General features: G+C 44.7%; 2 protein-coding genes across 5 annotated transcripts in view; one reads left to right on the top strand and one right to left on the bottom strand.

Moving 5' to 3' along the window:
* Window positions 1-15246, top strand: part of LOC139556022 (coiled-coil domain-containing protein 85C-A-like) — a 107528-nt gene extending 92282 nt beyond the window's left edge. Inside the window, exons 3-6 of one of the 2 annotated variants that reach the window (XM_071369489.1) lie at window positions 1300-1404; window positions 10047-10142; window positions 10715-10816; window positions 12506-15246. In XM_071369489.1, the coding sequence (XP_071225590.1) occupies window positions 1300-1404; window positions 10047-10142; window positions 10715-10816; window positions 12506-12595 (393 nt within the window). In that variant the 3' untranslated portion in view covers window positions 12596-15246. Of the gene's footprint in view, window positions 1-1296; window positions 1405-10046; window positions 10143-10714; window positions 10817-12505 lie in introns of both variants that reach the window. The other variant, XM_071369488.1, reaches the window with a different exon arrangement.
* A 629-nt stretch (window positions 15247-15875) lies between these two features.
* On the bottom strand, window positions 15876-25090 carry LOC139555992 (cyclin-K-like). 3 transcript variants are annotated; one of them, XM_071369433.1, is made up of 10 exons: window positions 24950-25090; window positions 24365-24650; window positions 23527-23608; window positions 21368-21499; window positions 20704-20836; window positions 20465-20522; window positions 20043-20212; window positions 19510-19736; window positions 19091-19193; window positions 15876-17398 (listed from the first exon to the last, which is right to left on the bottom strand). In XM_071369433.1, the coding sequence occupies exons 2-10, from the start codon at window positions 24550-24552 to the stop codon at window positions 16872-16874; spliced, it is 1620 nt and encodes a 539-aa protein (XP_071225534.1). In that variant the 5' UTR covers window positions 24553-24650; window positions 24950-25090; the 3' UTR covers window positions 15876-16871. The 3 variants fall into 3 exon arrangements, with proteins under 3 accessions (XP_071225534.1, XP_071225532.1, XP_071225533.1); XM_071369431.1 differs by having other exon boundaries at window positions 24365-24594; XM_071369432.1 differs by having other exon boundaries at window positions 20713-20836; window positions 24365-24594.
* Window positions 25091-27534: the final 2444 nt, after the last annotated feature.

Below are 27534 nucleotides of genomic sequence, written 5' to 3'. Positions count from 1 at the left end.
TAGACAGGAAGTGATGTGTGACGCCGGGCCAGGGTTCCGTCACCTCTCAGGACATTGTGATGGATGGGGAACAGGGCTGTTGCCATGAGGAGATGCCAGCCTGTCTTACAGACCAATAGTGTATTGTTCTGTTTGTCTCGGTCAGCAGTATTAGAAGCTGAAGTGGAAGTTGGGAAGTATGTTTCATTAAATAAAGCATAATGCCAAGGACGTGGGATTCTTGGCGGAGGCTGGAAGCACAGACGGAGGATCTCAGTTTTCATTGGGAGGCAAGGGAGAAATAATGCAAGGGGAACACACATGTTATGTTCTTCTATCCTCGTGGGGACCTAAAATGGTAAAAGACTGAAGGGGGAGGAGTAAAGGAGGAGTAAAGGAGGAGTAAAGGAGGAATAAAGGAGGGGTAGAAGAAGAGAAAATTAGGGACTTTTTAAAAATGTATTTATTTAACCAGGCAAGTCAGTTAAGAACAAATTCTTATTTTACAATGACGGCCTACCCCGGCCAAACCACGCTGGGCCAATTGTGCAACGCCCTATGGGACTCCCGATCACGGCCGGTTGTGATACAGCCCGGCCGGTTGTGATACAGCCCAGGATCGAACCAGGATGTCTGTAGTGATGCCTCTAGCACCGAGATGCAGTGCCTTAGACCGCTGCGCTACTCGGGAGCTGGAGGAGTGATGGGATGGGGGGAATGTGAAGGAACATGAGCCAGAGGTGCAGTGATGGAATGCTAATTTTATCTCTGGAGCGCATGTCATTGTGGGAGAAGGCTGTGTTCTGCATTCAGTCCCATGACACCCAGGAGCGCCAGACGTGACACACGCGCATAGCTCACTGGGTTTATTTACAGCTCTGGTTCTCCTAGCATCATGCGCTGGCAGCGTACGGCGCACACAACTGTGTGACATGGGGAAATGTCATAAGGAACATGGGTTCCCTCCCTCAGGGAACAGTGGTCTAGAGAACATAAAGGCGTTTCTTTCTGTGGCCCAGCCGTGTGTATGGGTAAAAAAAAGTGTGTAGGCCTATGGTGGATTGTTCTGTTATAATCTCCACCCGGCACAGCCAGAAGAGGACTGGCCACCCCTCATAGCCTGGTTCCTCTCTAGGTTTCTTCCTAGGTTTTGGCCTTTCTAGGGAGCTTTTCCTAGCCACCGTGCTTCTACACCTGCATTGCTTGCTGTTTGGGGTTTTAGGCTGGTGTGGCCAGCCTGATGTAAGAAGGGCTATATAAATACATTTGATTTGATTTGTATGATGACGCGTCTCTCTCTCCTCTCTGACTCCCCAGCAGCAGTGTGACCCGGGGGACCTGCGTGTCCTGAGGAAGGGGATGACCCTGTACCGCTCTGAGTCTCAGCTGTCATCCCTGCCACAACGCCAGGACGCACTGCACAACGTGAGTACACACACAAACACGTTATGTTCTTCTATCCTCGTGGGGACCTACAATTAATTTCCATTCAAAATCCTATATTTCCTAACCCCTAACCCTTACCATAACCTTAACCTGTAACCCAAACCCTAAACCTAACTCCTAACCCTAATTCTAATCCTAATTGTAACCCTAAACCTAAACCTGACCCCTAAACTTAAACATAGCCTTAGTTTTCCCTACGAGGGAGAATTTTCCTTGTTTTACTATCCTTATGGGGATTTTGGGTCCCTACAAGGATAGAAGAACCCCCCCCACACACACACACACACCTCTCTTTACTTACAGAATACACATCTTCACCCTCTTTTCTTACCCCCATCCTCTGCCTTTCTTTCTCCCACTCTCTCTCTAACACATCTCAACCACCCACAGACTCACCAGGCCTTTAGGCTTCCGTCTCCCCAGAGCCTGTTTCAACTGAATCCTGTAGAATGAAATTAATTAGCCACTCTGACCCCTGACCTTTAACCTCTCTCCACTACCAGAGGAGACCGACCGGCTGGTAATTGAGAGAAACCAGACCTCTCTTTGACAACACCCTGATGACCTCACTCCACAGAATCAATACTGCATTTAATCAGGATCTAGTGTACGACCCAGTACACAGACCCTACATACAGCCCCAGTACTGCCTTTAACCAGGGCCTACAGTAGCATACTGACAGGCCTAAGACACCCAGTACACTGGGCCTGTTCTTCAGTCTCACAAAATTCCAATGACCTTTGACCCATGAGTCTCTCCAAGGCGGGACAGGAGCAGGACTGATGGCCAAAAGAGGGGGGGAGCAGGTGTCTACTAACCTCATGTTCTCATCTCTCACTCTGACTCTCTCTCTCCCGTGGAACAGTGTGTCAATCCAATGACTTCAGAAGCTACTATATACTGAACCATCATATTTCCATGAAGAAGAGATCACCATAGAACAAGATGTTCTTTTCTACCTCTATTGACATGACTTGCCTGGTTAGAGCTGAATGAATACAATATCCTCAGACTTGCAGTAGTGTACAGTAAACTTCTTCCACCGGTGTATATTTATCGAATTAGAAAGTGTTACATTTCCTACATCTTGTTTTGGTCCTGTTGTCGTGACGTCTCCATGGAGACCATCTCATTATGGTCTGTACTGTGATTGATTGGCTGGCTTCGGATGTGGCCTGAGTTCACCCAAGCGTAAGCGAGAGAGATGGGGAGAGAGAGAGAAAGAGAGTTAGTGAGGGGGGTGGAGAGGTAGGAGGCAGAAAGAGAGGGACGGAGAGATGAATGAGCGAGAGAGAAAGAAAGAGAGACAGAGACGTAAAGTGAGAGAGAGAAGGGGCTGTGGACAGGACAGGCAGTGGAGCGTCATGTGATTCTGAAGTTTCTGTCCTGTTCTTTCTGTTCCAACCAACAACCGTTCTCTCGGGGCAGCCTGTTAGTTAGTTAATAGGATGGCTTCTTCTCCCATCATCATCATGGTTTTATATTTAGCTGGCTCTCCTCTCCTCTCCTCTCCTCTCCTCTCCTCTCCTCTCCTCTCCTCTCCTCTCCTCTCCTCTCCTCTCCCCTCCCCTCCCCTCCCCTCCTCTCCTCTCCTCTCCTCTCCTCTCCTCTCCTCTCCTCTCCTCTCCTCTCCTCTCCTCTCCTCTCCTCTCGTCTCGTCTCGTCTCGTCTCCTCTGCCCCCCTGTGCTCTCCCTTCCTCTGCCCTCCTCTCCCCTCCCCTCCTCTGCTCTCCCTTTGTTCAAACTGCCCCACTTCCACTTTTAGGTCACGTTGTGTGTGTGTGACTGTGTATCTCTCTTTGTGTGTGTGTGCGTGTATCTCTGTGTGTATCTCTGTGTGTGTGTGTGTGTGTCTGTGTAAGCACAACAAATGAGTGAGACAAAGCTCCGTTCATTTGATTCACACAGACACTAGATAGTCCGCTCCTCTTCTCCACTAAGACTCTTAACACTAGAGACCATGGTTTCTGACTGTATGTGTTCCTCCCCACACTGGAAGGCCTAAGTAAGGCTGATTATGCAGGGTACTGAGCACACTGGAAGGCCTAAGTAAGGCTGATTATGCAGGGTACTGAGCATACTGGAAGGCCTAAGTAAGGCTGATTATGCAGGGTACTGAGCACACTGGAAGGCCTAAGTAAGGCTGATTATGCAGGGTACTGAGCATACTGGAAGGCCTAAGTAAGGCTGATTATGCAGGGTACTGAGCACACTGGAAGGCCTAAGTAAGGCTGATTATGCAGGGTACTGAGCACACTGGAAGGCCTAAGTAAGGCTGATTATGCAGGGTACTGAGCACACTGGAAGGCCTAAGTAAGGCTGATTATGCAGGGTACTGAGCATACTGGAAGGGCTAAGTAAGGCTGATTATGCAGGGTACTGAGCATACTGGAAGGCCTAAGTAAGGCTGATTATGCAGGGTACTGAGCACACTGGAAGGCCTAAGTAAGGCTGATTATGCAGGGTACTGAGCATACTGGAAGGCCTAAGTAAGGCTGATTATGCAGGGTACTGAGCACACTGGAAGGCCTAAGTAAGGCTGATTATGCAGGGTACTGAGCATACTGGAAGGCCTAAGTAAGGCTGATTATGCAGGGTACTGAGCACACTGGAAGGCCTAAGTAAGGCTGATTATGCAGGGTACTGAGCACACTGGAAGGCCTAAGTAAGGCTGATTATGCAGGGTACTGAGCACACTGGAAGGCCTAAGTAAGGCTGATTATGCAGGGTACTGAGCATATTGGAAGGCCTAAGTAAGGCTGATTATGCAGGGTACTGAGCATACTGGAAGGCCTAAGTAAGGCTGATTATGCAGGGTACTGAGCATACTGGAAGGCCTAAGTAAGGCTGATTATGCAGGGTACTGAGCATACTGGAAGGCCTAAGTAAGGCTGATTATGCAGGGTACTGAGCACACTGGAAGGCCTAAGTAAGGCTGATTATGCAGGGTACTGAGCATACTGGAAGGCCTAAGTAAGGCTGATTATGCAGGGTACTGAGCACACTGGAAGGCCTAAGTAAGGCTGATTATGCAGGGTACTGAGCACACTGGAAGGCCTAAGTAAGGCTGATTATGCAGGGTACTGAGCATACTGGAAGGCCTAAGTAAGGCTGATTATGCAGGGTACTGAGCATACTGGAAGGCCTAAGTAAGGCTGATTATGCAGGGTACTGAGCACACTGGAAGGCCTAAGTAAGGCTGATTATGCAGGGTACTGAGCATACTGGAAGGCCTAAGTAAGGCTGATTATGCAGGGTACTGAGCACACTGGAAGGCCTAAGTAAGGCTGATTATGCAGGGTACTGAGCACACTGGAAGGCCTAAGTAAGGCTGATTATGCAGGGTACTGAGCACACTGGAAGGCCTAAGTAAGGCTGATTATGCAGGGTACTGAGCATATTGGAAGGCCTAAGTAAGGCTGATTATGCAGGGTACTGAGCATACTGGAAGGCCTAAGTAAGGCTGATTATGCAGGGTACTGAGCATACTGGAAGGCCTAAGTAAGGCTGATTATGCAGGGTACTGAGCATACTGGAAGGCCTAAGTAAGGCTGATTATGCAGGGTACTGAGCACACTGGAAGGCCTAAGTAAGGCTGATTATGCAGGGTACTGAGCATACTGGAAGGCCTAAGTAAGGCTGATTATGCAGGGTACTGAGCACACTGGAAGGCCTAAGTAAGGCTGATTATGCAGGGTACTGAGCACACTGGAAGGCCTAAGTAAGGCTGATTATGCAGGGTACTGAGCATACTGGAAGGCCTAAGTAAGGCTGATTATGCAGGGTACTGAGCATACTGGAAGGCCTAAGTAAGGCTGATTATGCAGGGTACTGAGCACACTGGAAGGCCTAAGTAAGGCTGATTATGCAGGGTACTGAGCACACTGGAAGGCCTAAGTAAGGCTGATTATGCAGGGTACTGAGCATACTGGAAGGCCTAAGTAAGGCTGATTATGCAGGGTACTGAGCATACTGGAAGGCCTAAGTAAGGCTGATTATGCAGGGTACTGAGCATACTGGAAGGCCTAAGTAAGGCTGATTATGCAGGGTACTGAGCATACTGGAAGGCCTAAGTAAGGCTGATTATGCAGGGTACTGAGCATACTGGAAGGCCTAAGTAAGGCTGATTATGCAGGGTACTGAGCATACTGGAAGGCCTAAGTAAGGCTGATTATGCAGGGTACTGAGCACACTGGAAGGCCTAAGTAAGGCTGATTATGCAGGGTACTGAGCACACTGGAAGGCCTAAGTAAGGCTGATTATGCAGGGTACTGAGCATACTGGAAGGCCTAAGTAAGGCTGATTATGCAGGGTACTGAGCATACTGGAAGGCCTAAGTAAGGCTGATTATGCAGGGTACTGAGCACACTGGAAGGCCTAAGTAAGGCTGATTATGCAGGGTACTGAGCACACTGGAAGGCCTAAGTAAGGCTGATTATGCAGGGTACTGAGCATACTGGAAGGCCTAAGTAAGGCTGATTATGCAGGGTACTGAGCATACTGGAAGGCCTAAGTAAGGCTGATTATGCAGGGTACTGAGCATACTGGAAGGCCTAAGTAAGGCTGATTATGCAGGGTACTGAGCATACTGGAAGGCCTAAGTAAGGCTGATTATGCAGGGTACTGAGCATACTGGAAGGCCTAAGTAAGGCTGATTATGCAGGGTACTGAGCATACTGGAAGGCCTAAGTAAGGCTGATTATTCGGCTAACACGTCTCACACTGTGGGTTCCGCTAACACGTCTCACACTGTGGGTTCCGCTAACACGTCTCACACTGCGGGTTCCGCTAACACGTCTCACACTGTGGGTTCCGCTAACACGTCTCACACTGAGGGTTCCGCTAACACGTCTCACACTGCGGGTTCCGCTAACACGTCTCACACTGCGGGTTCCGCTAACACGTCTCACACTGCGGGTTCCGCTAACACGTCTCACACTGCGGGTTCCGCTAACACGTCTCACACTGCGGGTTCCGCTAACACGTCTCACACTGCGGGTTCCGCTAACACGTCTCACACTGCGGGTTCCGCTAACACGTCTCACACTGCGGGTTCCGCTAACACGTCTCACACTGTGGGTTCTGCTAACACGTCTCACACTGTGGGTTCTGCTAACACGTCTCACACTGTGGGTTCTGCTAACACGTCTCACACTGTGGGTTCTGCTAACACGTCTCACACTGCGGGTTCTGCTAACACATGAAACGGAAATGTTAGCAATGTTTTACTTTTGTGTTTTGAACACCTTATTATAAGGAAGTAATTGCAGGCAATTACAAATAGTTTGGGGTAGAGCAATATTATATAATCTGGCCTCGTGAGACTAACTCAGTCTTTCTCCTCTCAGGGCACAGTTGGTAGTCTCCTCACCAGACTAACTCAGTCTTTCTCCTCTCTCAGGGCACAGTTGGTAGTCTATCCACCAGACTAACTCAGTCTTTCTCCTCTCAGGGCACAGTTGGTAGTCTCCTCACCAGACTAACTCAGTCTTTCTCCTCTTTCAGGGCACAGTTGGTAGTCTCCTCACCAGACTAACTCAGTCTTTCTCCTCTCGGGGCACGATTGGTAGTCTCCCCACCAGACTAACTCAGTCTTTCTCCTCTCTCAGGGCACAGTTGGTAGTCTCCCCACCAGACTAACTCAGTCTTTCTCCTCTCGGGGCACGATTGGTAGTCTCCCCACCAGACTAACTCAGTCTTTCTCCTCTCAGGGCACAGTTGGTGGTCTCCCCACCAGACTAACTCAGTCTTTCTCCTCTCAGGGCACAGTTGGTAGTCTCCCCACCAGACTAACTCAGTCTTTCTCCTCTCAGGGCACAGTTGGTAGTCTCCTCACCAGACTAACTCAGTCTTTCTCCTCTCTCAGGGCACAGTTGGTAGTCTCCCCACCAGACTAACTCAGTCTTTCTCCTCTCAGGGCACAGTTGGTGGTCTCCCCACCAGACTAACTCAGTCTTTCTCCTCTCTCAGGACACAGTTGGTAGTCTCCCCACCAGACTAACTCAGTCTTTCTCCTCTCAGGGCACAGTTGGTAGTCTCCTCACCAGACTAACTCAGTCTTTCTCCTCTTTCAGGGCACAGTTGGTCATCTCCCCACCAGACTAACTCAGTCTTTCTCCTCTCTCAGGGCACAGTTGGTAGTCTCCCCACCAGACTAACTCAGTCTTTCTCCTCTCAGGGCACGATTGGTAGTCTCCCCACCAGACTAACTCAGTCTTTCTCCTCTCTCAGGGCACGATTTGTGATCTCCCCACCAGACTAACTCAGTCTTTCTCCTCTTTCAGGGCACAGTTGGTAGTCTCCCCACCAGACTAACTCAGTCTTTCTCCTCTCAGGGCACAGTTGGTAGTCTCCCCACCAGACTAACTCAGTCTTTCTCCTCTCAGGGCACAGTTGGTAGTCTCCCCACCAGACTAACTCAGTCTTTCTCCTCTTTCAGGGCACAGTTGGTAGTCTCCCCACCAGACTAACTCAGTCTTTCTCCTCTCTCAGGGCACGAATGGTAGTCTCCTCACCAGACTAACTCAGTCTTTCTCCTCTCAGGGCACAGTTGGTAGTCTCCCCACCAGACTAACTCAGTCTTTCTCCTCTTTCAGGGCACAGTTGGTAGTCTCCCCACCAGACTAACTCAGTCTTTCTCCTCTCTCAGGGCACAGTTGGTAGTCTCCCCACCAGACTAACTCAGTCTTTCTCCTCTCGGGGCACGATTGGTAGTCTCCCCACCAGACTAACTCAGTCTTTCTCCTCTCAGGGCACAGTTGGTGGTCTCCCCACCAGACTAACTCAGTCTTTCTCCTCTCGGGGCACGATTGGTAGTCTCCCCACCAGACTAACTCAGTCTTTCTCCTCTTTCAGGGCACAGTTGGTAGTCTCCCCACCAGACTAACTCAGTCTTTCTCCTCTCTCAGGGCACAGTTGGTAGTCTCCCCACCAGACTAACTCAGTCTTTCTCCTCTCGGGGCACGATTGGTAGTCTCCCCACCAGACTAACTCAGTCTTTCTCCTCTCAGGGCACAGTTGGTGGTCTCCCCACCAGACTAACTCAGTCTTTCTCCTCTCAGGGCACAGTTGGTAGTCTCCCCACCAGACTAACTCAGTCTTTCTCCTCTTTCAGGGCACAGTTGGTAGTCTCCTCACCAGACTAACTCAGTCTTTCTCCTCTTTCAGGGCACAGTTGGTAGTCTCCCCACCAGACTAACTCAGTCTTTCTCCTCTCAGGGCACAGTTGGTGGTCTCCCCACCAGACTAACTCAGTCTTTCTCCTCTCTCAGGACACAGTTGGTAGTCTCCCCACCAGACTAACTCAGTCTTTCTCCTCTCGGGGCACGATTGGTAGTCTCCCCACCAGACTAACTCAGTCTTTCTCCTCTCAGGGCACAGTTGGTGGTCTCCCCACCAGACTAACTCAGTCTTTCTCCTCTCAGGGCACAGTTGGTAGTCTCCCCACCAGACTAACTCAGTCTTTCTCCTCTTTTAGGGCACAGTTGGTAGTCTCCCCACCAGACTAACTCAGTCTTTCTCCTCTCTCAGGGCACAGTTGGTAGTCTCCCCACCAGACTAACTCAGTCTTTCTCCTCTCAGGGCACAGTTGGTGGTCTCCCCACCAGACTAACTCAGTCTTTCTCCTCTCTCAGGACACAGTTGGTAGTCTCCCCACCAGACTAACTCAGTCTTTCTCCTCTTTCAGGGCACAGTTGGTAGTCTCCTCACCAGACTAACTCAGTCTTTCTCCTCTTTCAGGGCACAGTTGGTAGTCTATCCACCAGACTAACTCAGTCTTTCTCCTCTTTCAGGGCACGATTGGTAGTCTCCCCACCAGACTAACTCAGTCTTTCTCCTCTCTCAGGGCACGATTTGTGATCTCCCCACCAGACTAACTCAGTCTTTCTCCTCTTTCAGGGCACAGTTGGTAGTCTCCCCACCAGACTAACTCAGTCTTTCTCCTCTCAGGGCACAGTTGGTGGTCTCCCCACCAGACTAACTCAGTCTTTCTCCTCTTTCAGGGCACAGTTGGTAGTCTCCCCACCAGACTAACTCAGTCTTTCTCCTCTCTCAGGGCACGAATGGTAGTCTCCTCACCAGACTAACTCAGTCTTTCTCCTCTCAGGGCACAGTTGGTAGTCTCCCCACCAGACTAACTCAGTCTTTCTCCTCTTTCAGGGCACAGTTGGTAGTCTCCCCACCAGACTAACTCAGTCTTTCTCCTCTCAGGGCACAGTTGGTAGTCTCCCCACCAGACTAACTCAGTCTTTCTCCTCTCTCAGGGCACAGTTGGTCATCTCCCCACCAGACTAACTCAGTCTTTCTCCTCTCTCAGGGCACAGTTGGTCATCTCCCCACCAGACTAACTCAGTCTTTCTCCTCTCAGGGCACAGTTGGTGGTCTCCCCACCAGACTAACTCAGTCTTTCTCCTCTCAGGGCACAGTTGGTGGTCTCCCCACCAGACTAACTCAGTCTTTCTCCTCTCAGGGCACAGTTGGTGGTCTCCCCACCAGACTAACTCAGTCTTTCTCCTCTCTCAGGGCACAGTCTCCCCACCAGACTAACTCAGTCTTTCTCCTCTCAGGACATGATTGGTAGTCTCCCCACCAGACTAACTCAGTCTTTCTCCTCTTTCAGGGCACGATTGTTCGTCTCCCCACCAGCGAGTCAACCCTGGTAACAGGTTACCTGTCCTGTGTTCAGAAACCAGAGTCTGTGGTCCACGCCATGAAGGTACGACAACTTCACGTTATCTCTCACAGCACATCAACTACAACAACAACAAATCTCCTCATGATAATTCTACAACAGCCATGCACAACAGGCAGAGCGCAGGCCAGATCAGGACCCAGAACGAGGTCAATACGGACCATGGGTCCCAAAATGTGTTTTTTTTTAATAATGGAATTCGGTCGGGATTCGACTCATAGTGTCATATGAACGCACATAAAACATGGAAAATGTGTAGAATTGCAGGAAATTATCTTTAAAACTGCATTTTTTTCTTTCCACCAATAAGAGGGCTGTGAACAGTTTGAACAGTTTAGGGTCACATGGGTTGCAAGGAGAGGGTTTGTTACTGCGCCGATAAATTACAATATCCATCCGGACCTTTGTCACCTAGGACATTTGTGTAACCGGACCTTCTCAAAAAATGAGTATCCCCCTGCTCTACAATCTCAATGTCACAGGTAAAACACCAACATCAGATCAGGCTGGAACAGCTCTGGCACGGCTGCTTTCAACAGTGAATCACATTTATTCACTAACTTGGTTTTATGATCATATATGCCTGATTGTACCAGGTGTTGGAGGTCCACGAGAACCTGGATAAGAAGCAGGTCCCAGAGGACTACGAGGAGGATCTGAGTGAGAAGGAAAAAGCCATCGTTAGAGAGATGTGTAACGTAAGTTGTTGTATAACCCTGAATGCTGATTATACCATGGGTATGAATTTTTATTTTATTTTTACTGCTCTAATTACATTGGTAACCAGTTTATAATAGCAATAAGGCACCTCAGGGACTTGTGGTATATTGCCAATATACTACGGCTAAGGGCTGTATCCAGGCACTCTGCGTTGCGTCGTGCGTAAGAACAGCCCTTGGCCGTGGTATATTATCCATATACCACACCACCTCTGGCCTTATTGTTTAAGTACTGTACCAGTCAAAAGTTTGGACACACCTACTCATTCAAGGGTTTTTCTTAAATGTTTTACTATTTTCTACACTGTAGCATAATAGTGAAGACATCAAAACTATAACACATATGGAATCATGTGTAATTGCTCTTTAATTAAATTGCACACCTAGCAAGAGACAATTTGGCTTGCGGTGTTTCTGTAATGTCCAATGTAGGCCTACAGTATGTGATGGCAAAGTTTTTAAAACAAATTTCGTCTCGATTGACACCACTCATCATGATATCATTCTGCCTACTTTGCAGTCAACATTTAATGGGGAAGGTTTTCTTGGAAAAGCCTTTAGAAACAGAACACGATGACTGAATTGCACATTACAAAGATTCAACCAAGATTTTTTGACCTTTTGCCATACCTGGTTTGCGTACCCATTTTTGCCTTCGTTAGCATTTACTGGTAGATATAAGTTGAAACGTCTACCTACCCTACCGGCTACCGATGTCGTTATTCTGCGAGCTGCGTCATGCGACAACCAGCTGAGAGCTGCATACTCTTGCTGCCTGATTATTCCTCTGAAACTAGGCTATATTTCACCTGCTTTGTGTTTGTGTAGGCTACTTTTTGGATCGATTTCTCTATTGTACTACATAATTGATACAGAGTATACCTCCACTACACTACTTTCATAAGCATCAAGTATACGCAATGCCCACTGCATACAGCCTCCACTACACCACTGGTTGCTCCTCTGTGTCTGTGTCCCATCGTAGAGCAGTGTTCTAGTTGGAATATTTTATAAGAAGCTCTCGCAGCCCAACTGTCAGAGCAATTCATCTCTCTTAGTAGGCAGGGAAAAGAGCAGAGCATCCCCTCCTCTCCTCTTCTCCGTTACTTCCCTCCATTATTAAGAAAATGCCTACTGATTAGAGAGAGAGAGACACAGAGAGACAGAGACACAGGGAGAGAGAGAGAGACACAGAGAGAGAGACAGAGAGAGAGAGAGAGACACAGAGACACAGAGAGACAGCTAGGCTATCGGCCCCTACATAGGTATGTTGCCAACCTGATCTCATAGTTTCACTTCGGAATTTGCCGTATTATGGATGAAAGTAGATTTTCTTTTAAAGCATTAATTCCGCATGGTTACAGGGTTAATTCTGTGTGGTTACAGGGTTAATTCTGTGTGGTTACAGGGTTAATTCCACTTGGTAACATGCCTACTGATTAGGGTTAGGGTTAAAACAGTAACAACTCAAAGGGTTAAGTTTAGGTTTTCATTCCAGTTAGTGAAAGACCAAGTGAGGACAGTGATGCTTTTCCTGCACATAGTGTTTGGGGGCATCAACATCAAAATGATTGAATTTCAGCTTCTGTGTATAAAAAAAGGTTGCATAACATAACTTATGGTTGTTTTTCTTTTTACGTGTGTGCGTGCATACGTGTGTGTGAGCAGGTGGTGTGGAGAAAGCTGGGCGATGTGGCAGGATCTAAGCCGTCTATCAGACAGCATCTCTCTGGTAACCAGTTCAAAGGCCCCATGTAGTCCACAGCAACCAGAGAGGGAGAAAGAGAGAGAGAGACCTTCCTACATACTATCCATTCCTACTGCCTACACTACCCATAACACCATTCTCCCACTGACTATAGGTCCCATCACCCACCATTCTCCTGGGATATGTGACTGAACATTATGCGACCCAGGAAAACCACAGAATGGACCTCTCCATCGCCACTAGTCAACTCCCCATACACACACATTTCGTTTGAACTTCCAGTGTTGTTGATAACTGGTAGCTAGTTTCACTGATTTGCCACTTTCCTTGTATTACAGATTTTAGGTTTATAGTTAGACAGGCTTACACTTTACACAGTGCTGGAGACTATTACAGAACACTCTCATGTTGTTTTGTTTTATGCTAAAAAGAAAGAAACTCAGATGAGAGCTATAGGAGCTCTAGGATTTTAAAGTAGCGCTGTGATTATGTCAGATATGGTTACGTTTTGGGTTACAAGTGTCTCGTATGGACAAATCTAGGATCAGCTTCATCCACCTTCAATCCTGATCTTGAGCATTTAGAGGTAATGTACAGAACTGACTGTGGATCAGTGTCTAGGAGCAATGTCACCTCACTCCTTCATAGTACTTTCCAATATAAAATCCAGCTAGCTCCTCTGTTAGTTGTGCTTTGCCTTTATCTGGTTGATTAGCAAAATTAGCATTAGCTAACGCTAGCCTTAGCGTAATTAGCCTTAGCTAATGCTAGCTTTAGCAAAATTAGCATTAGCTAATGCTTGCCTTAGCAGAATTAGCATTAGCATCCAAAGTGTTAATATGTGATACCCATTGTGATATGATACATAGCACCCTATGCTCATAAGAGAAGTCTATTATTGATACAGTACTATTATAGAGATCACTTTTAAAACTAGTGTAAAATATGTAAACAAAAAAAAACATAGCACTGCATTGTTGTTGTTATCGTTTATTTTGAGCTTTTTGTTTTTTATTATTATTCTAGCGTGGCCATGTGTTAAAAACGGACTGTCTTGTGAGGTTTTATGTTTTACAAAAGCACACAACTGAACAGGGTTCTTTCTATGGTAACCACTCATCTTCTTACTGTAGTTCGTTGAAACAAATGATTACTTTATCTCCTCTGTAAACGTATCAAGGCCATTTTAAATCTAAACCGTCTCAGCCAAGAGTCTTTTTTTTTTTTTACTAAAATGTACAAGGTTGAGTCTGCTCTAAGACAATCATGTTTCTCAGGTTGGGAAATAACGAGAGCTTTACGCCGACCCTGTGACTTCTGTGGATATAGTGGTGATTCTTTGTTGACGTTGGTCAGGCTGCATGTGGGTACTGTAGTTCTCTGTAACAGACTGATGACACCTGGTTACTACAGGGTTGGAGACTGCTGAACATATTTTATGCATTCATTTAATATGAAATAATATGTTTCATAAATCTCCATGACAGAATGTTTCAGAAATGTTCTCTGAAACTTGAAGGCTATTATGCTACTGTCATAAAGGGAAGATCAGACTAATTTGGCTATTTTTGGTCATCATTAACTTTTGCATTAATCAAACCACTGTACAACACAGTATTTTAATTGAAAGCTAAGAAAGTTGTCAAATAAATGGAATGGTTTTCATTTCAATTTGCATAATATGAATACGTGTTTTTTAGCCATGGTGAATACAGCAGATGAGTTTCAGCAGTGGACCGTGCATGTTTTGTAGAAATGTATTTCTGTTGGAATGTGAGAAAGAGCAAGTCTTCCCTTAGATGTTTTTGGATACAGCAACGTTTTAACGAGTTATAATGATGTCAAATGAAATAATAAGTACTGTTATGATCAAACTGTTCAAGGCTATTTATTGCCAGGTGTTTCGCTAAAAAAAAAGGAGAGCTATCCAATAATAGGGCTGTCATGTGATTGGCCAGTTTAAGATTTTGACCTATCAGGAGATTTTGATTGGTATCCAGGTCTTTTGATTGGGCAATTGGTAATGATTGACAGCTCAAGCTCTCCTGGCTCTAGTATTAGTTTTTCCAAATTAGAACCCTGAGGCTTCCGACCGTCCATTCTTACGATTCATCCTCCTCGGGTTCTCTCTAATAGGCTCTATCTACTACAACAACAAAAAAGAAAATGAAAGTATGGATTTTCAAAAAGTGTCCTTTTTTTTTCTAGGAACAACTGATTTGAAGCTATGATGACTTGTTATGTTTTTCAGTCTGGCATTTTGATTTGAGATGTGCCACATTTTTCTCTGCATGGAATTTTGAGTTGGAATCTGTGTTTTGAACTTTGTTGTATTTCTAATTCTGTATATATGTGCTAAACTAGAAGTCACGATGATCCTAGAACCTAGTCTGCATCTCAAAATAGCAATATATTCCCTAGTGCACTACTTTTGACCCCTGCCTTGTGCTGACCCTGGTCATATGTAGTGTGCTATATAGGGAAAAGGTTGTTATTTCGGACACAGACCTACAGTGTTTAATGCAAACTATTCCTATAGCAACTAGCATGAATGTAAACGTTTGTTTTTTTCTCTCCATGAATTTCGCTGAGATCAGACAAATATGTGTAGGTGATAGTTAACAAAAAAAAATTGTAATTGAACAAGGTCACTTTTAGATGATTTTTTTGATTAGAAAATAAACAATTACTTTCTTTGTAATTCGGTGTCTTCTCTGAATTCATGTGTGAGGAAATGCTGACTTGAGGTGAACTGATAAACACATACAGTACGATATGAACCCTTCCATACTGAAGTGACAGGAATTCAGAACTTGAGCAAACCTGCCCTCTGCTGGTTTATATAGTGAATGATCAATGTACTGTATTTTATTTCTGAGAAACTTAACATTTCAAATTGGATCAACAGAATGGGACTGACAGTATTGGGGGAAAACCTTCAAAGTGGACACATATACAGCGGGTACAGGTTAAACCACAGGTCAGTGAATGTGTAGGTGTAGTTTGGGGAGGGGGTCACAGAGAAAACAGTTAAGCTGATTGTTCCTAAGGTCAGGACGTGAGAAGCAGACGGTCTGAACTTCACCTGGGGTGTACTCATTACTCCAAAACTTTTTGCAACGGTTTCTATTGGACATATTCAGGTAGGTCCCTCCCCCGTTCCGTTTGGTTCCTTCCTAGTGAATACACCCGACCTGAAAACTCTTGTTTCAAACACACATCAACAACAACATAAAACACTCAACACTAGCCTCAGTTAGCAGGGTTGGTGAACGAGTCATGGCAGTAATAGTACCACTGGCTAGACTAATAACATCACACAAACACTCGTTTCAAAGTAAGAGAAATGTATTTTATTATCCCAAGGGCCTACGAGACATAAAAGTATGTGTGTGTGTATGTATGTGTATAGAAAGCACAAAATAGTTTGTTAAAGTAAAGCCTAATTAAGGCACTATTGATATAAGCATTCTAAAAAGATCCCATCGCTCAGATTTCACATAGTAAAGTTGATCATTATGTACAAACACACCCCTGGCTGTGTTCTATCAACCTGCTGTTCAGATACGGGTTACCAACGTCTTCCCAGTTCATGACTCCTACAAGTAACAGTTTAAGTGCTATTACTGTAATTATACAGGGTACATCCAGTCCAATACATTTGACAGATTAACCAATAATCACACAGCTAAATTAAAATAATAAAATATGTTTGGTATTTTCTGCGATAAACCCAACTTTGTTTTCCACACACAAGGTAAAGTTATCACAATACTGATTAGTGAAAATGTTTGACTTTCACACAGACTAAAAACGTAAGCAAAAACAAGCAGCCTTTTTGTAGCATTAACCCATTAACCGGACCTTCAGTCTAAATATCACATGTATTTCCTTTCAATTCATCTCAAAATATGTTCAACCATTCAACCAAAACGAACCCTTTGGAATGTGGAACTGATAGAATCTCTACAGAATGGATGTTCAGATTCCAGGGGTCATAAAGCTTTACAGGTAGGGGATTCCACAACGCCTCTAAGACCATGTAGAATAACAGATCGCTCCTTTATTTGTTAGGATCTCCAGTGGACTCCAGAGTCGTACTCATTAGGACACAATGTACCAACCTGTTTTGCAACAGAAAGCGAAAAGGAGTATTTCTTATTGGACAAGTTCAGATAGTCCCTCAGTTTGGTTTTCTTCTGTTTGGTGCCTAATGAACACGACTCAGGACTGACAACAGGAACAGGACTGCTAAGCATCAGACATTCCTCTACTTTTCTCGCTTTCATTTTCCACATGTCTCTCTTTCTTCTACCTCTCCTCCTCTCATCTCATCCATCCCCCATGATTCATGGGCATGCCAGGTGGTGGCAGGGGCACCTGGGGCTGGCCTGGTGGCAGGGGGTACACCCCAGGAGGCATACCCATCCCTGGAGGGGGCATGCGTGGAGGTGGCGGGGGATACTCAGGGTAGCTGTGGTTGTAGCCTGGTGGAGGGTATGCTGGGGAGGGAGGGGGCAGGTTGGGGGGTGGGTAGGCGCTGGGTGGGGGGCCAGGGGGTGGGGCGTTAGGGTAAACGTGAGGGTGATAGGGCATGGGGGGACCGTAGTTGGGGGGCATGGGGGCGTAGGACGGTTCCCCTGTCTTCATTATAGACTGAAGGCTCTGGAACCCTTCCCCTGACATGTAGGAGCTAGAGGTGGACATTCCCATGATGTAACTAGAGGGAGGAGGAGGGCGGTGGGGCAGGGGAGGGGGCTGGTGGGGGGGTGGGGCGTGAGAGGGGGGAGGGGGAACGGGTTCAGTCCCCACGGCTGGCTCTGCTTCAGGAGGGACCGGTGGTGCTCTACGATCTATGGAGAGAGACGGAAAGAGAGAGAGAAATCATGTCATTTCCAACTACACTAAACAAACAATCCTAATCATAGGTTTCAATTCCCGTTCAACAAGACCAAACGTTTGAGACCTGGAAACGTTCGACACACAACTACCCAGACAGGCATTCCTAGTATTCCTAAGAGTTTGGACTATACACTCCCTGCGGAGTACTCATTAAAAAGTTGCAACAGTAATCAGATTGGTCTGAGAGAGCAGGGCAGGAGGAGGGGGTGGGTGGGTGGGACTGTTCTGACTGGGAAGTTAGTTATGTAAATCGGGATTCTAAGAAGGCCTAAAGATTGGAACGCCTGTCGTGCTTTCAAAGCTGCCCTTACAGAAAGCCCTGCACCCCACCCATCTCTAAAACGGTCTTTCAATAAACACACAACATAAATATGCCACTTCATCCATCATATGACAACTGACCAGCTATTCTCTCCGATAAGATGATCAGCAGCTACTGCTGTTATTGCATATGATGAGCAAACTACTGAGCAGAAAGACCTGTTCCATGTCATTTCAGCAAGCCACGACACCCAACATCATCTCAGGTACTTCTGAAATGGTTTCTGTTCTTAGAACAGGTAAGATACGCATTCCTAAAACTTTATTTTGCTGAAATGTCATTTTAATCTCTGAGAAATTAAGTTTATTGATTGCAACAATTTCAATTTATAGGATTCAGATAATTTTCAATAAATAAAGTACTCAAAATCTGATTTGGACCAAACTTCTTCCTACCAATGAGTAAGACATGTGGAATACATTTTGTTTGTCAAGACACCCACTGACTCCCCACACACCCAATGACAATTCCACCCCAACAACCAGTATATAGTATCAGTTCTCTATGTTTGTAGTATGTTGTATGAAGCTGCGGCTTGGAGTGTTGCTTCACCATACTATGTAATGTATTCCCTGTGAATATGATGGCTGTTCAGAGAAATTAGTCATTGAAGTCGCTTGCATTATTTACCATAAAGTAGTGTGGAAGTACCAGGTTTTGACCACTAGATGTTGCTGTTCCTTCACCGCCATGCTCTTTTATTCATTTTGTTGGTCTCTTGTGTTTATTAAATATATCACAACATTTCCTTCACAACTTTGGGTAGAAAACCAATAGATTTGGCTCATGATAAAAATGTATTGTGTGTGGTCACAGGAACAGCGGCATTTAGTGGTCAAAACCTGGTACTTCCACACTACTTAAGCGAGCGGCTTCAAATACTAATTTCACTGAACAGGGGCAAAAAACAATCACCAGATTCACAGGGAATACATTACATAGTATGGAGAAGCAATACTCCAAGCCGCAGCTTCATACTACTTGTCAAACATAGAGAACTGATACTGGTTGTTGGGGTGGGATTGGCATGGGGTGTGGAGAATGTTTTAGGGGATTTCTCGTGTCTCATTGGTAGGAAGAAGTTTGGTCCAAATCAGACATTGGGTAATATACAGTATTTATTGAATATGATCCAAATTTGGTGCAAACAATTATCTTAATTTCTCAATGATCAAATTATAGTTCAACAAAATAATGTTTCAGGAATGCTAATTGTATCTGTTACTAACTACAAAAACGATTTCAGAACAATCTGAGAGGGTGGGTTTTGAAATCCTCTTTCTGGTGCTTTTTGAGGAGGAACGACCCAAGAGACACTCACCAGGAGGGGGTTGTGAAGTGGGCAGGGGGGGCATAGGGCTCTCCAACCGTGGAATCTTAGAACCCACTTGTTCTGGTGGTTTAGGTTCCTCTTTCAGAGAACTCTGAGAAGACAAAAAGAGAGATAGTCACTCACATACACTGCTGCTTCAAGCAGGCACACAATACAAGCACCAAATTTGACCTCGGAGCACTTTAGTTATGGTAAGCTACTACAGAACTATAGAGAAACTATGGGTGATTGAATGATCACTTTTAGCCATAGATGCTACACACAAATTAATGAATGAATAAGTTAATAATTTAATGAATGAATGAATAAACTGTATTGATGCCCAGAGGCGAAAGTGGGTTTTCTTTATCACCAGCTGAGTTGAAACATCCAGGGACAATGCAGTCAGGCATAGAACACACACTCACATGTGTGCGTTTAAGTGGGCGCGGTGGGCTGCCCTGGGGTGAGTTCTTCTTGGGTGGAGGGGGCGGTGGAGCACCCCCTGGAGGCTGCCTCTGTGGAGGTTCTGGGCCTGGAGGAGGTGCAGGGACCGGGGAGTGGGGTGGACCTCTCTGCTTGGTCTCCTGCTCCAGACCTGGGGGGATGGGAGTCTTCCCCTGGGAGTACAGGTCCAGGATCTGGTGACAGATGTCTGGGAAGAGAGATTAGGAGAGGTGAGGTTAGGCAAGTGACAGACAGGGACAAAATGGGCCAAATCCTAACTTGATAAATATGCTACACACTGGACATGTTGCATAAATCATGTCAATAAGCGATTTGCTTAGTTATGGGAACAGATCTCAATTTAGGATTCAGCCCTATGAGACGGGGGGGGAAAAATCAATACACAAAGATCAATAACTTCTTCTCTCTCACAATGTTGGAAAGCAGGTCCAGAAAGGCAAATATACATCATTACATATTCCACTAGATCCTCTCAGAGACTTCCTGTCTATACCTTCTAGCAGCTCCACTGGGACGTCCTGGACAAACTGCTCCCACCATCTTCGTGAAGACTGCTTGGACGTCCACTCCTGGATGTCAAACTTACACAGCCGTCCAGCCAGGTACATGACTGCTACAGCTATGATCTCTGGTTCCCACTGCAGGGACAGCATGGTGCACAGACTGGAGAGAGAGGTAGGAACAGAGAGAGAGAGAGAGCAGTTTAGATGTGGAGGCAAATACAAAGTCGTACAATACTCCTCAATGAATATTGAAAGATGAGAGGAGAGAACCAACCACTGTAAGGTGAGGCAGGATATATGACAGGAAACAGGAGTATACATAGGAGACCTGTGACATTATTAACATACAAGCCTTTGGGTCAGACGTAACTATAGACACTGTAAGGAGTCTATTGTGTTATGTTTGGCCCACCTGTCGTTGACGAAGGTCCAGGCCATCTGCACCAGCTTCTGAACTTTGGTTTTGTCACCTAGAACGAAAAAAAGACTGTTGGAAATGAAGCGTTGGAAATGAAGCGTTGGAAATGAACAGTTGGAAATGAACAGTTGGAAATGAACAGTTGGAAATGAAGCGTTGGAAATGAAGCGTTGGAAATGAAGAGTTGGAAATGAAGAGTTGGAAATGAAGTCAAACTAAGATGGAAACACCACCTTTCAGACCTTTGAGCTGCTTGGCGTATCGCAGGAGGAACATGTAAGGGTGTTCCACTTGCAGGTCAAACTTGATCGTCTGTAGCAGGATCCTCTCTAGCACCATAACCTCTTCCTGTTGATGGCGAAAATCCTATGATACATCCCAGGACCCAAACAAGAACGTCAAGTAAGGAAACACAAGGGCTTTTCACACTACTACAAAAATCAAGCTGTACCGGCTTGGCCTGATTAAGCCTCCACCATAATCTTAAAGGTGCATATGGAGGAATGCAGATATGACGTAATTGTTTCGGCACCATCCAGAGAGTTTTTAAACTACGGCGCGTAACATGGCTCAATGTGCTAATAAATCAGCACAATCTTACTTTTTTCCAAGTTTACTGTGCTAATGCCGATACAAAAGAAGACCAATGGAGAGCACTGTATAATACGACAAACGCCGCCAATTAGGCATATGTGTTAAGTACATGGGGGACACCATTTTTATGCATGTCCACTATGGTTGGAACTGTGCTGAAAAGGACAATGTGAAAAGAAAAGCCTATTATCGAGCTAGCACAGTTTGGTTTGGATCAGCACGTGTGACAAGGTTACCAGCAGGACTTCACTGTACATACAAACAGAGGAAGGAGAAGAGTGAATGAAGTAAGATATTTCTCACCTTTGGGTCGTCTCCAAACTGGGCAAACTGTACGTCGTTCAGTAAGCTGCGAGCCGTCTTGATGATGTCTTTACATTTCTTAGGAGTCTCTTCCACTTTCCCAGCCAGGAAGAGACAACACGCACCTGTCACCTGGAGACACGGTGCCTTCAGGAAGTATTCATACCCCCTTGACTTATTCCACATTTTGTTGTGTTACAGCCTGAATTCAAAATGGATTTTAAATGTTTTCTCCTCACCCATCTACACACAATACACCATAATGACAAAGTGAAAATATGATTTTAGAAATGTTTGCAAATGTATTGAAAATGAAATACCTAATTTACAGTATTCACATGTTAGAATCACCTTTCTGGGTAAGTCTAAGAGCTTTGCACACCTGGATTGTACAATTTTTGCACTTTTTAAAATTATTATTCAAGCTTTGTCAAGTTGATCATTGCTAGACAACCATTTTCAGGTCTTATCATAGATTTTCAAGATGATTTAAGTCAAAACTGTAACTCGGCCACTCAGGAACATTCACTGTCTTCTTGGTAAGCAAATCCAGTATATATTTGGCATTGTGTTTAAGGTTATTGCCCTGCAGAAAGGTGAATTCATTTCACAATGTCTGGTGGAAACCAGACTGAACCAGGTTTTCGCCTGTGCTTGGCTCCATTCCATGTATTTTTTATCCTGAAAAACTCCCCAGTCATTAACAATTAGAAGCATACCCATAACATGATACAGCCACCACCATACTTGAAAATATGGAGAGTGTTACTCAGTAATGTGTTGTATTGGATTTGCGCCAAACATAGCACTTTGTAATCAGGACAAAAAATATAATATTTTTTGTTATGGAAAATATATTATTTCACAGCGGTTTTCATGGTACAATGATTCTCTACACTATACTAGCTTGTTTTGTCACATAAACTGAAATTAGGGGAACTATTAGAGTTTTAGCAACCAGGAAATGGCGGAGCGATTTTTGCATTGTGCAACTTTAATTGCTTTGCCACACTTTTTGCACTATTATTTTAGTGCCTTGTTTTGCAAACAGGATAACATTACATGTTTGGCAATATTTTTTTTATTATATACAGGTTTCCTTCTTGTCACTCTGTCAATTAGGTTAGTATTGTGGAATAACTACAATGTTGTTGATCCATCCACCGTTTTCTCCCATCACAGACAAACTCTGGAACTGTTTTAAAGTCACCATTGGCCTTGTGATGAAATCCCTGAGTGGTTTTCTTCTTCTCGGCAACAGAGTTAGAAAGGACGCCTGTATCTTTGTCGTGACTGGGTGTTTTGGCCTTTCTAGGGAGATTTTCCTAGCCACCGTGCTTCTACACCTGCATTGCTTGCTGTTTGGAGTTTTAGGCTGGGTTTCTGTACAGCTCTTTGATATATCAGCTGATGTAAGAAGGGCTAAATAAATACATTTGATTTGATATTGATACACCATTCAAAGTGTAATTAATAACTTCACCATGCTCAAAGGGAAATTCAATGTCTGCAAGTTCTTTGCGAGCTTTGGAAAACCTCCCTGGTGTTTGTGGTTGAAATTCACTGCTCGACTGAGGGACCTTACAGATAATTGTATGTGTGGAGATAAACACTATTATTGCACACAGAGTGATTTCATGCAACGTATGTGACTTGTTAAGCACATTTTCACTCCTGAATTTATTTATGCCTGCCTTAACAAAGGGGTTGAATACTTATTGACTTGAGACGTAAACATTTTAAATGTTTAATGAATTAGTAAAAATTTCTTAAATCCTAACTCAACTTTGACATTATGGGGTATTGTGTGTAGGCCAGAGACCAAAACATCTCAATGTAATCCATTTTAAATATCAGGCTGTAAGACAACAAAATGTGGATAAAAGTCAAGGGGTGTGAATACTTTCTGAAGGAACTGTACACAATACACAGGTCTCACACACCATTTAATCCCAGCACAGTACCTCTAGGTATGCACCACTGAGATTAAAAAGTTGACAACATGACAACATCAATCATTCTGATTTGTCAAGGCAAGTATAGCATTGCAAGTGGCTTTGGATAAGTGTGTCTGCTAAATGTAAATGATAATAGTACTAATGAACATTGCAGAAATCCCTTACGCATAAGGACACCAGTACTGTAAAGGCTATACTCACATATCTGGGGAACTGTTTGAAGGAGTGAAACATGTAGAAGCGGTGGAAGTAGATAATACCTGTCGCCAAGGTGTCATAATGTCTGATGACAGAGTTACGGGTAAATTCATCCAATCAGGAGTTTGACTTGAAACCGTTTTTATAGTTCTAAAATGTAAAAAAAATTTTTTTTTTACCCTAATTGAATATACAGAAAGTACAAAACATTAAGGACACCTGCTCTTTCCATGACATAGCTTTCACCTGGTCAGTCTATGATCCCTTATTGATGTCACTTGTTAAATCCACTTCAATCAGTGTAGTTGAAGTGGAGGAAACAGGTTAAAGAAGGATTTTTAAGCCTTGAGACATGGATTGTGTATGTGTGCCATTCAGAGGGTTATTGGGCAAGACAAAATATTTAAGTGCCTTTGAACAGGGTGTGGTAATAAGTGCCAGGTGCACCGGGTTGTGTCAAGAAATGCAACGCTGCTGTTTTTTTCACGCTCAACAGTTCCCCGTATGTATCAAGAATGGTCCACCACCCAAAGGACATCCAGACAACTTGACATAACTGTGGGAAGCATTGTAGTCAACATGGGCCAGCATCCCTGTGGCCCAATGAATTGAGGTTGTTCTGAGAGCAAACGTGGGGATGCAACTAAATATTAGGAAGGTGTCCTTAATGTTTTATACACTCAGTACACATAAATATACATAATTGTAAATATTTATCACATTCCTTGTGTATGGTTATGTATTTTGATATATTGATATTGTGTTATATATTTTTTGTGATGTCACCAAGCACTGCCCCTAAATGAAATGACTTTCCAATATCTAGTGTGTAAAAGGATACAGTCCGAGTCTGGTCCCCACATCAAATATGAACCGGGCCCCCTCCCTGCGGTACCGGGCCTCTGTGGCTGGGTCCAGGCCCTCGGACTGGGACGGGGTGTGGGCCAGGTCCTTCTTGTCCCAGTACCAGCATGGCTTGATATGGTCCAGGAAGGCTTGACCACTAGAGGGGTGGTTGTTTTCCTTCATCTGGAGAAGCGAGGAGGGTGATGGAGCCGCTGAACTAGAAGACTGGCAACCGAGGAGGAAGGGATCATTCACAGCATGAATGAATGGTGTTTTGTCATCTTGGATGAAGAAATAGGGTAACGTTAGCTAGTAAGCTAGCTAGCTAGAGTTATAAAAACTAAATATATCACAAACATATAGTGTTGTAAGCTAGCTAGAAGGATGTTTACCTTTATCATTCTAGCTAGCTTACTAGCTTTCAGGCCGAAGTTGCTAACGTTAGCTAGCTAAGTTAACTTGCTAAACTAACTTGAGCACTCCCTCGAGAGGCTAACGCTAGTTAATGACATTTCAACTAATTCAAAACACACGCATGTCTAACGTACGTGGTCTAAAATCTGAAAATAAGCACAATTACCTTTATCATGTAGACTGAATAATGAGTAACACTATCAACAATCGATGAACTCGTTTTATATTTATATTGAATTAGTCATCGTAACATGGACGCCGCCATTTTGTTGTACGTCAGAAGCCGGTGCGGGGGTTGTATGCGTGCGCAGTCGCGTTTTGGACAAAATGACCCACTAGAGGGCGACAGAGAACTAATAATGTAGATGACTCTACCAAAGATAGAGCAACGAGACAGATATATCCAAATCATGTTCCAAATCATGAGAAAACAAAAAAAAGAATTACTTGGCACATTGGAAGGAATTAACATAAAAAAACTGAGCAAACTAGGATGCTCTTTGGCCCTAAACAGAGAGTACACAGTGGCAGAATACCTGATCACTGTGACTGACCCAAACTTAAGGAAAGCTTTGACTATGTACAGACTCAGTGAGCATAGCCTTGCTTTTGAGAAAGGCCGCGGTAGGCATACCTGGCTCTCAAGAGAAGACAGGCTATGTGCACACTGCCCACAAAATGAGTTGGAAACTGAACTGCACTTCCTAACCTCCTGCCAAATGTATGACAATATTAGGGACAAATATTGCCCTCAGATTACACAGACCCACAAAGAATTCAAAAACAAACCCAATTTGGATAAACTCCCATATCTATTGGGTGAAATGTTCCGGTGTTCCGGTTCTTGAAGCACGGTCTTTGCTTCGGTACTGCAGTTTAACTGACGCCTGGCCCAGAAAGACATGAAGGCAACACAAAGCATCCATTGAATTAGTCAAATAATTGTCGCTGAGGCCGATTTTTTTCCGTTACTCACACCCGAAAATATTAAAATGGTATATTCATCCGGTACACTGTCCTTCTCTCAGCACATATCAAAGCTGCAGGCTAAAGTTAAATCTAGACTCGCTCCTCTGCCACCCCAGCTGTCAAACTAACCCTGATTCAGATGACCATCCTACCCGTGCTAGATAGCTAGATACGTGCTAGATACGTAATTTATAGATCTGCAGGTGTGTGCCTTCGAGCGGCTAGATGTTCTTTACCATTCGGCCATCAGATTTGCCACCAATGCTCCCTATAGGACACATCACTGCACTCTATACTCCTCTGTAAACTGGTTATCACTGTATACCCGTCGCAAGACCCACTGGTTGATGCTTATTTATAAAACCCTCTTAGGCCTCACTCCCCCCTATCTGAGATACCAACTGCAGCCCTCATCCTCCACTTACAACACCCGTTCTGACAGTTACATTCCGTTAAATGTCACCAAAGCACACACATCCCTGGGTCGCTCCTCTTTTCAATTCGTTGCAACTAGCGACTAGAACGAGCTGCAACAAACAGTTTTATTCAAAGACTCAATCATGGACACTCATGGACAGTTGTGGCTGCTTTGCGTGATGTATTGTTGTCTCTACCTTCTTGCCCTTTGTGCTGTTGTCTGTGCCCAACAATGTTGGTACCATGTTTTGTGCTGATACCATGTTGTGTTGCTACCATGCTGTGTTGTCATGTGTTTCTGCCTTGCTATGTTGTTGTCTTAGGTCTCTATGTATTTTTGTGGTGTCTCTCTTGTCGTGATGTGTGTTTTATCCTATACATATATATATGTATCTCCCGTTCCCGCAGGAGGCCGTCATTGTAATTAATCATTTGTTCTTAACTGACTTGCCTAGTTAAATAAGTTAAATAAACATAAATAAAATCCTATGTCTGCCGTGTTTTTTGATGAATTGATGACGTCGTCGCTGCTCCCTGTGTGCACTGATACAGCGTTCAAAACAACTGGGGACTGGGAACTCGGAAATCTCTGACTTCCGAATTCAATGCGTTCAAGACAACTGGGAACTTAGAAAAAAACGAGCTCTGACTGAGTAAATTTGTTTTGAAAGGTCATCCAACTCGGAAATCCAAGTCTGGCCTCTTTCTATAGCTCCGACTTTCCGACCTGAAGAACACTGACGTCATGATTTGACCTAGTTTTTTTTCCGAGTTCCCAGTTGTCTTGAAAGCATAATGAGTGCTAGTGCGCATGTGATGTTGGTCCGTATAACCGGATGCAACCCGGATATAGACGGTCCATGAATCGGTGTATAAAACCTTAGTAGATTACCTTGAAAACAACAGGTCGGACATTTTGGACGCGGTCTCCAATTCTTTTTATGCCTCAGTAAGATGAAGATGAGTTCAATGGTCAGTCCGAGTTCATGAATGGATGGATAAATGAACGAATCAATCAGTGGCGATGTGTCATTCAGGGCAAGTGGGTCACAGCCCCGCCACTGTCCAGAAGATGACGCTGTTTTGCATGTAATGCTGGTATACATTCGTGTCTCAATATTATATGATAGCAGCTAGCAAACAATGTAAATAAAGTAATTGCTTGAGTTAATAAGCAGCATACTCGACTCCTCTCTGCCATATTATAGTTTTGGTACATTTTATTTGAGTAAGGTAGTTCCAGAATGGAGCAGTTCTGTGGTGGAAAGGCAGCCAGAGTAAGCACAGAACGTAGGCATCGTAGATCTTTGGTTGCGAGTGATTGGCTCAGGGTGATGTCACTCACAGCACCTACTAGGAGAGCAC

This window comes from Salvelinus alpinus, chromosome 27 (genome assembly GCF_045679555.1).
Source record: "Salvelinus alpinus chromosome 27, SLU_Salpinus.1, whole genome shotgun sequence".
Taxonomy (NCBI): domain Eukaryota; kingdom Metazoa; phylum Chordata; class Actinopteri; order Salmoniformes; family Salmonidae; genus Salvelinus; species Salvelinus alpinus.
The sequence above is the reverse complement of the archived record's forward strand: the minus strand, read 5'-3'. Positions and strand labels throughout refer to the sequence as shown.

Coding starts and splice junctions, on each gene's coding strand:
- LOC139555992 (XM_071369431.1), bottom strand. Junction 20,523..20,703: donor GCAGCTCAAAGGTCTGAAAG/GTGGTGTTTCCA, acceptor TTTTCGTTCTAG/GTGACAAAACCAAAGTTCAG. Junction 19,737..20,042: donor CCCAGTGGAGCTGCTAGAAG/GTATAGACAGGA, acceptor CTCTCTTCCCAG/ACATCTGTCACCAGATCCTG.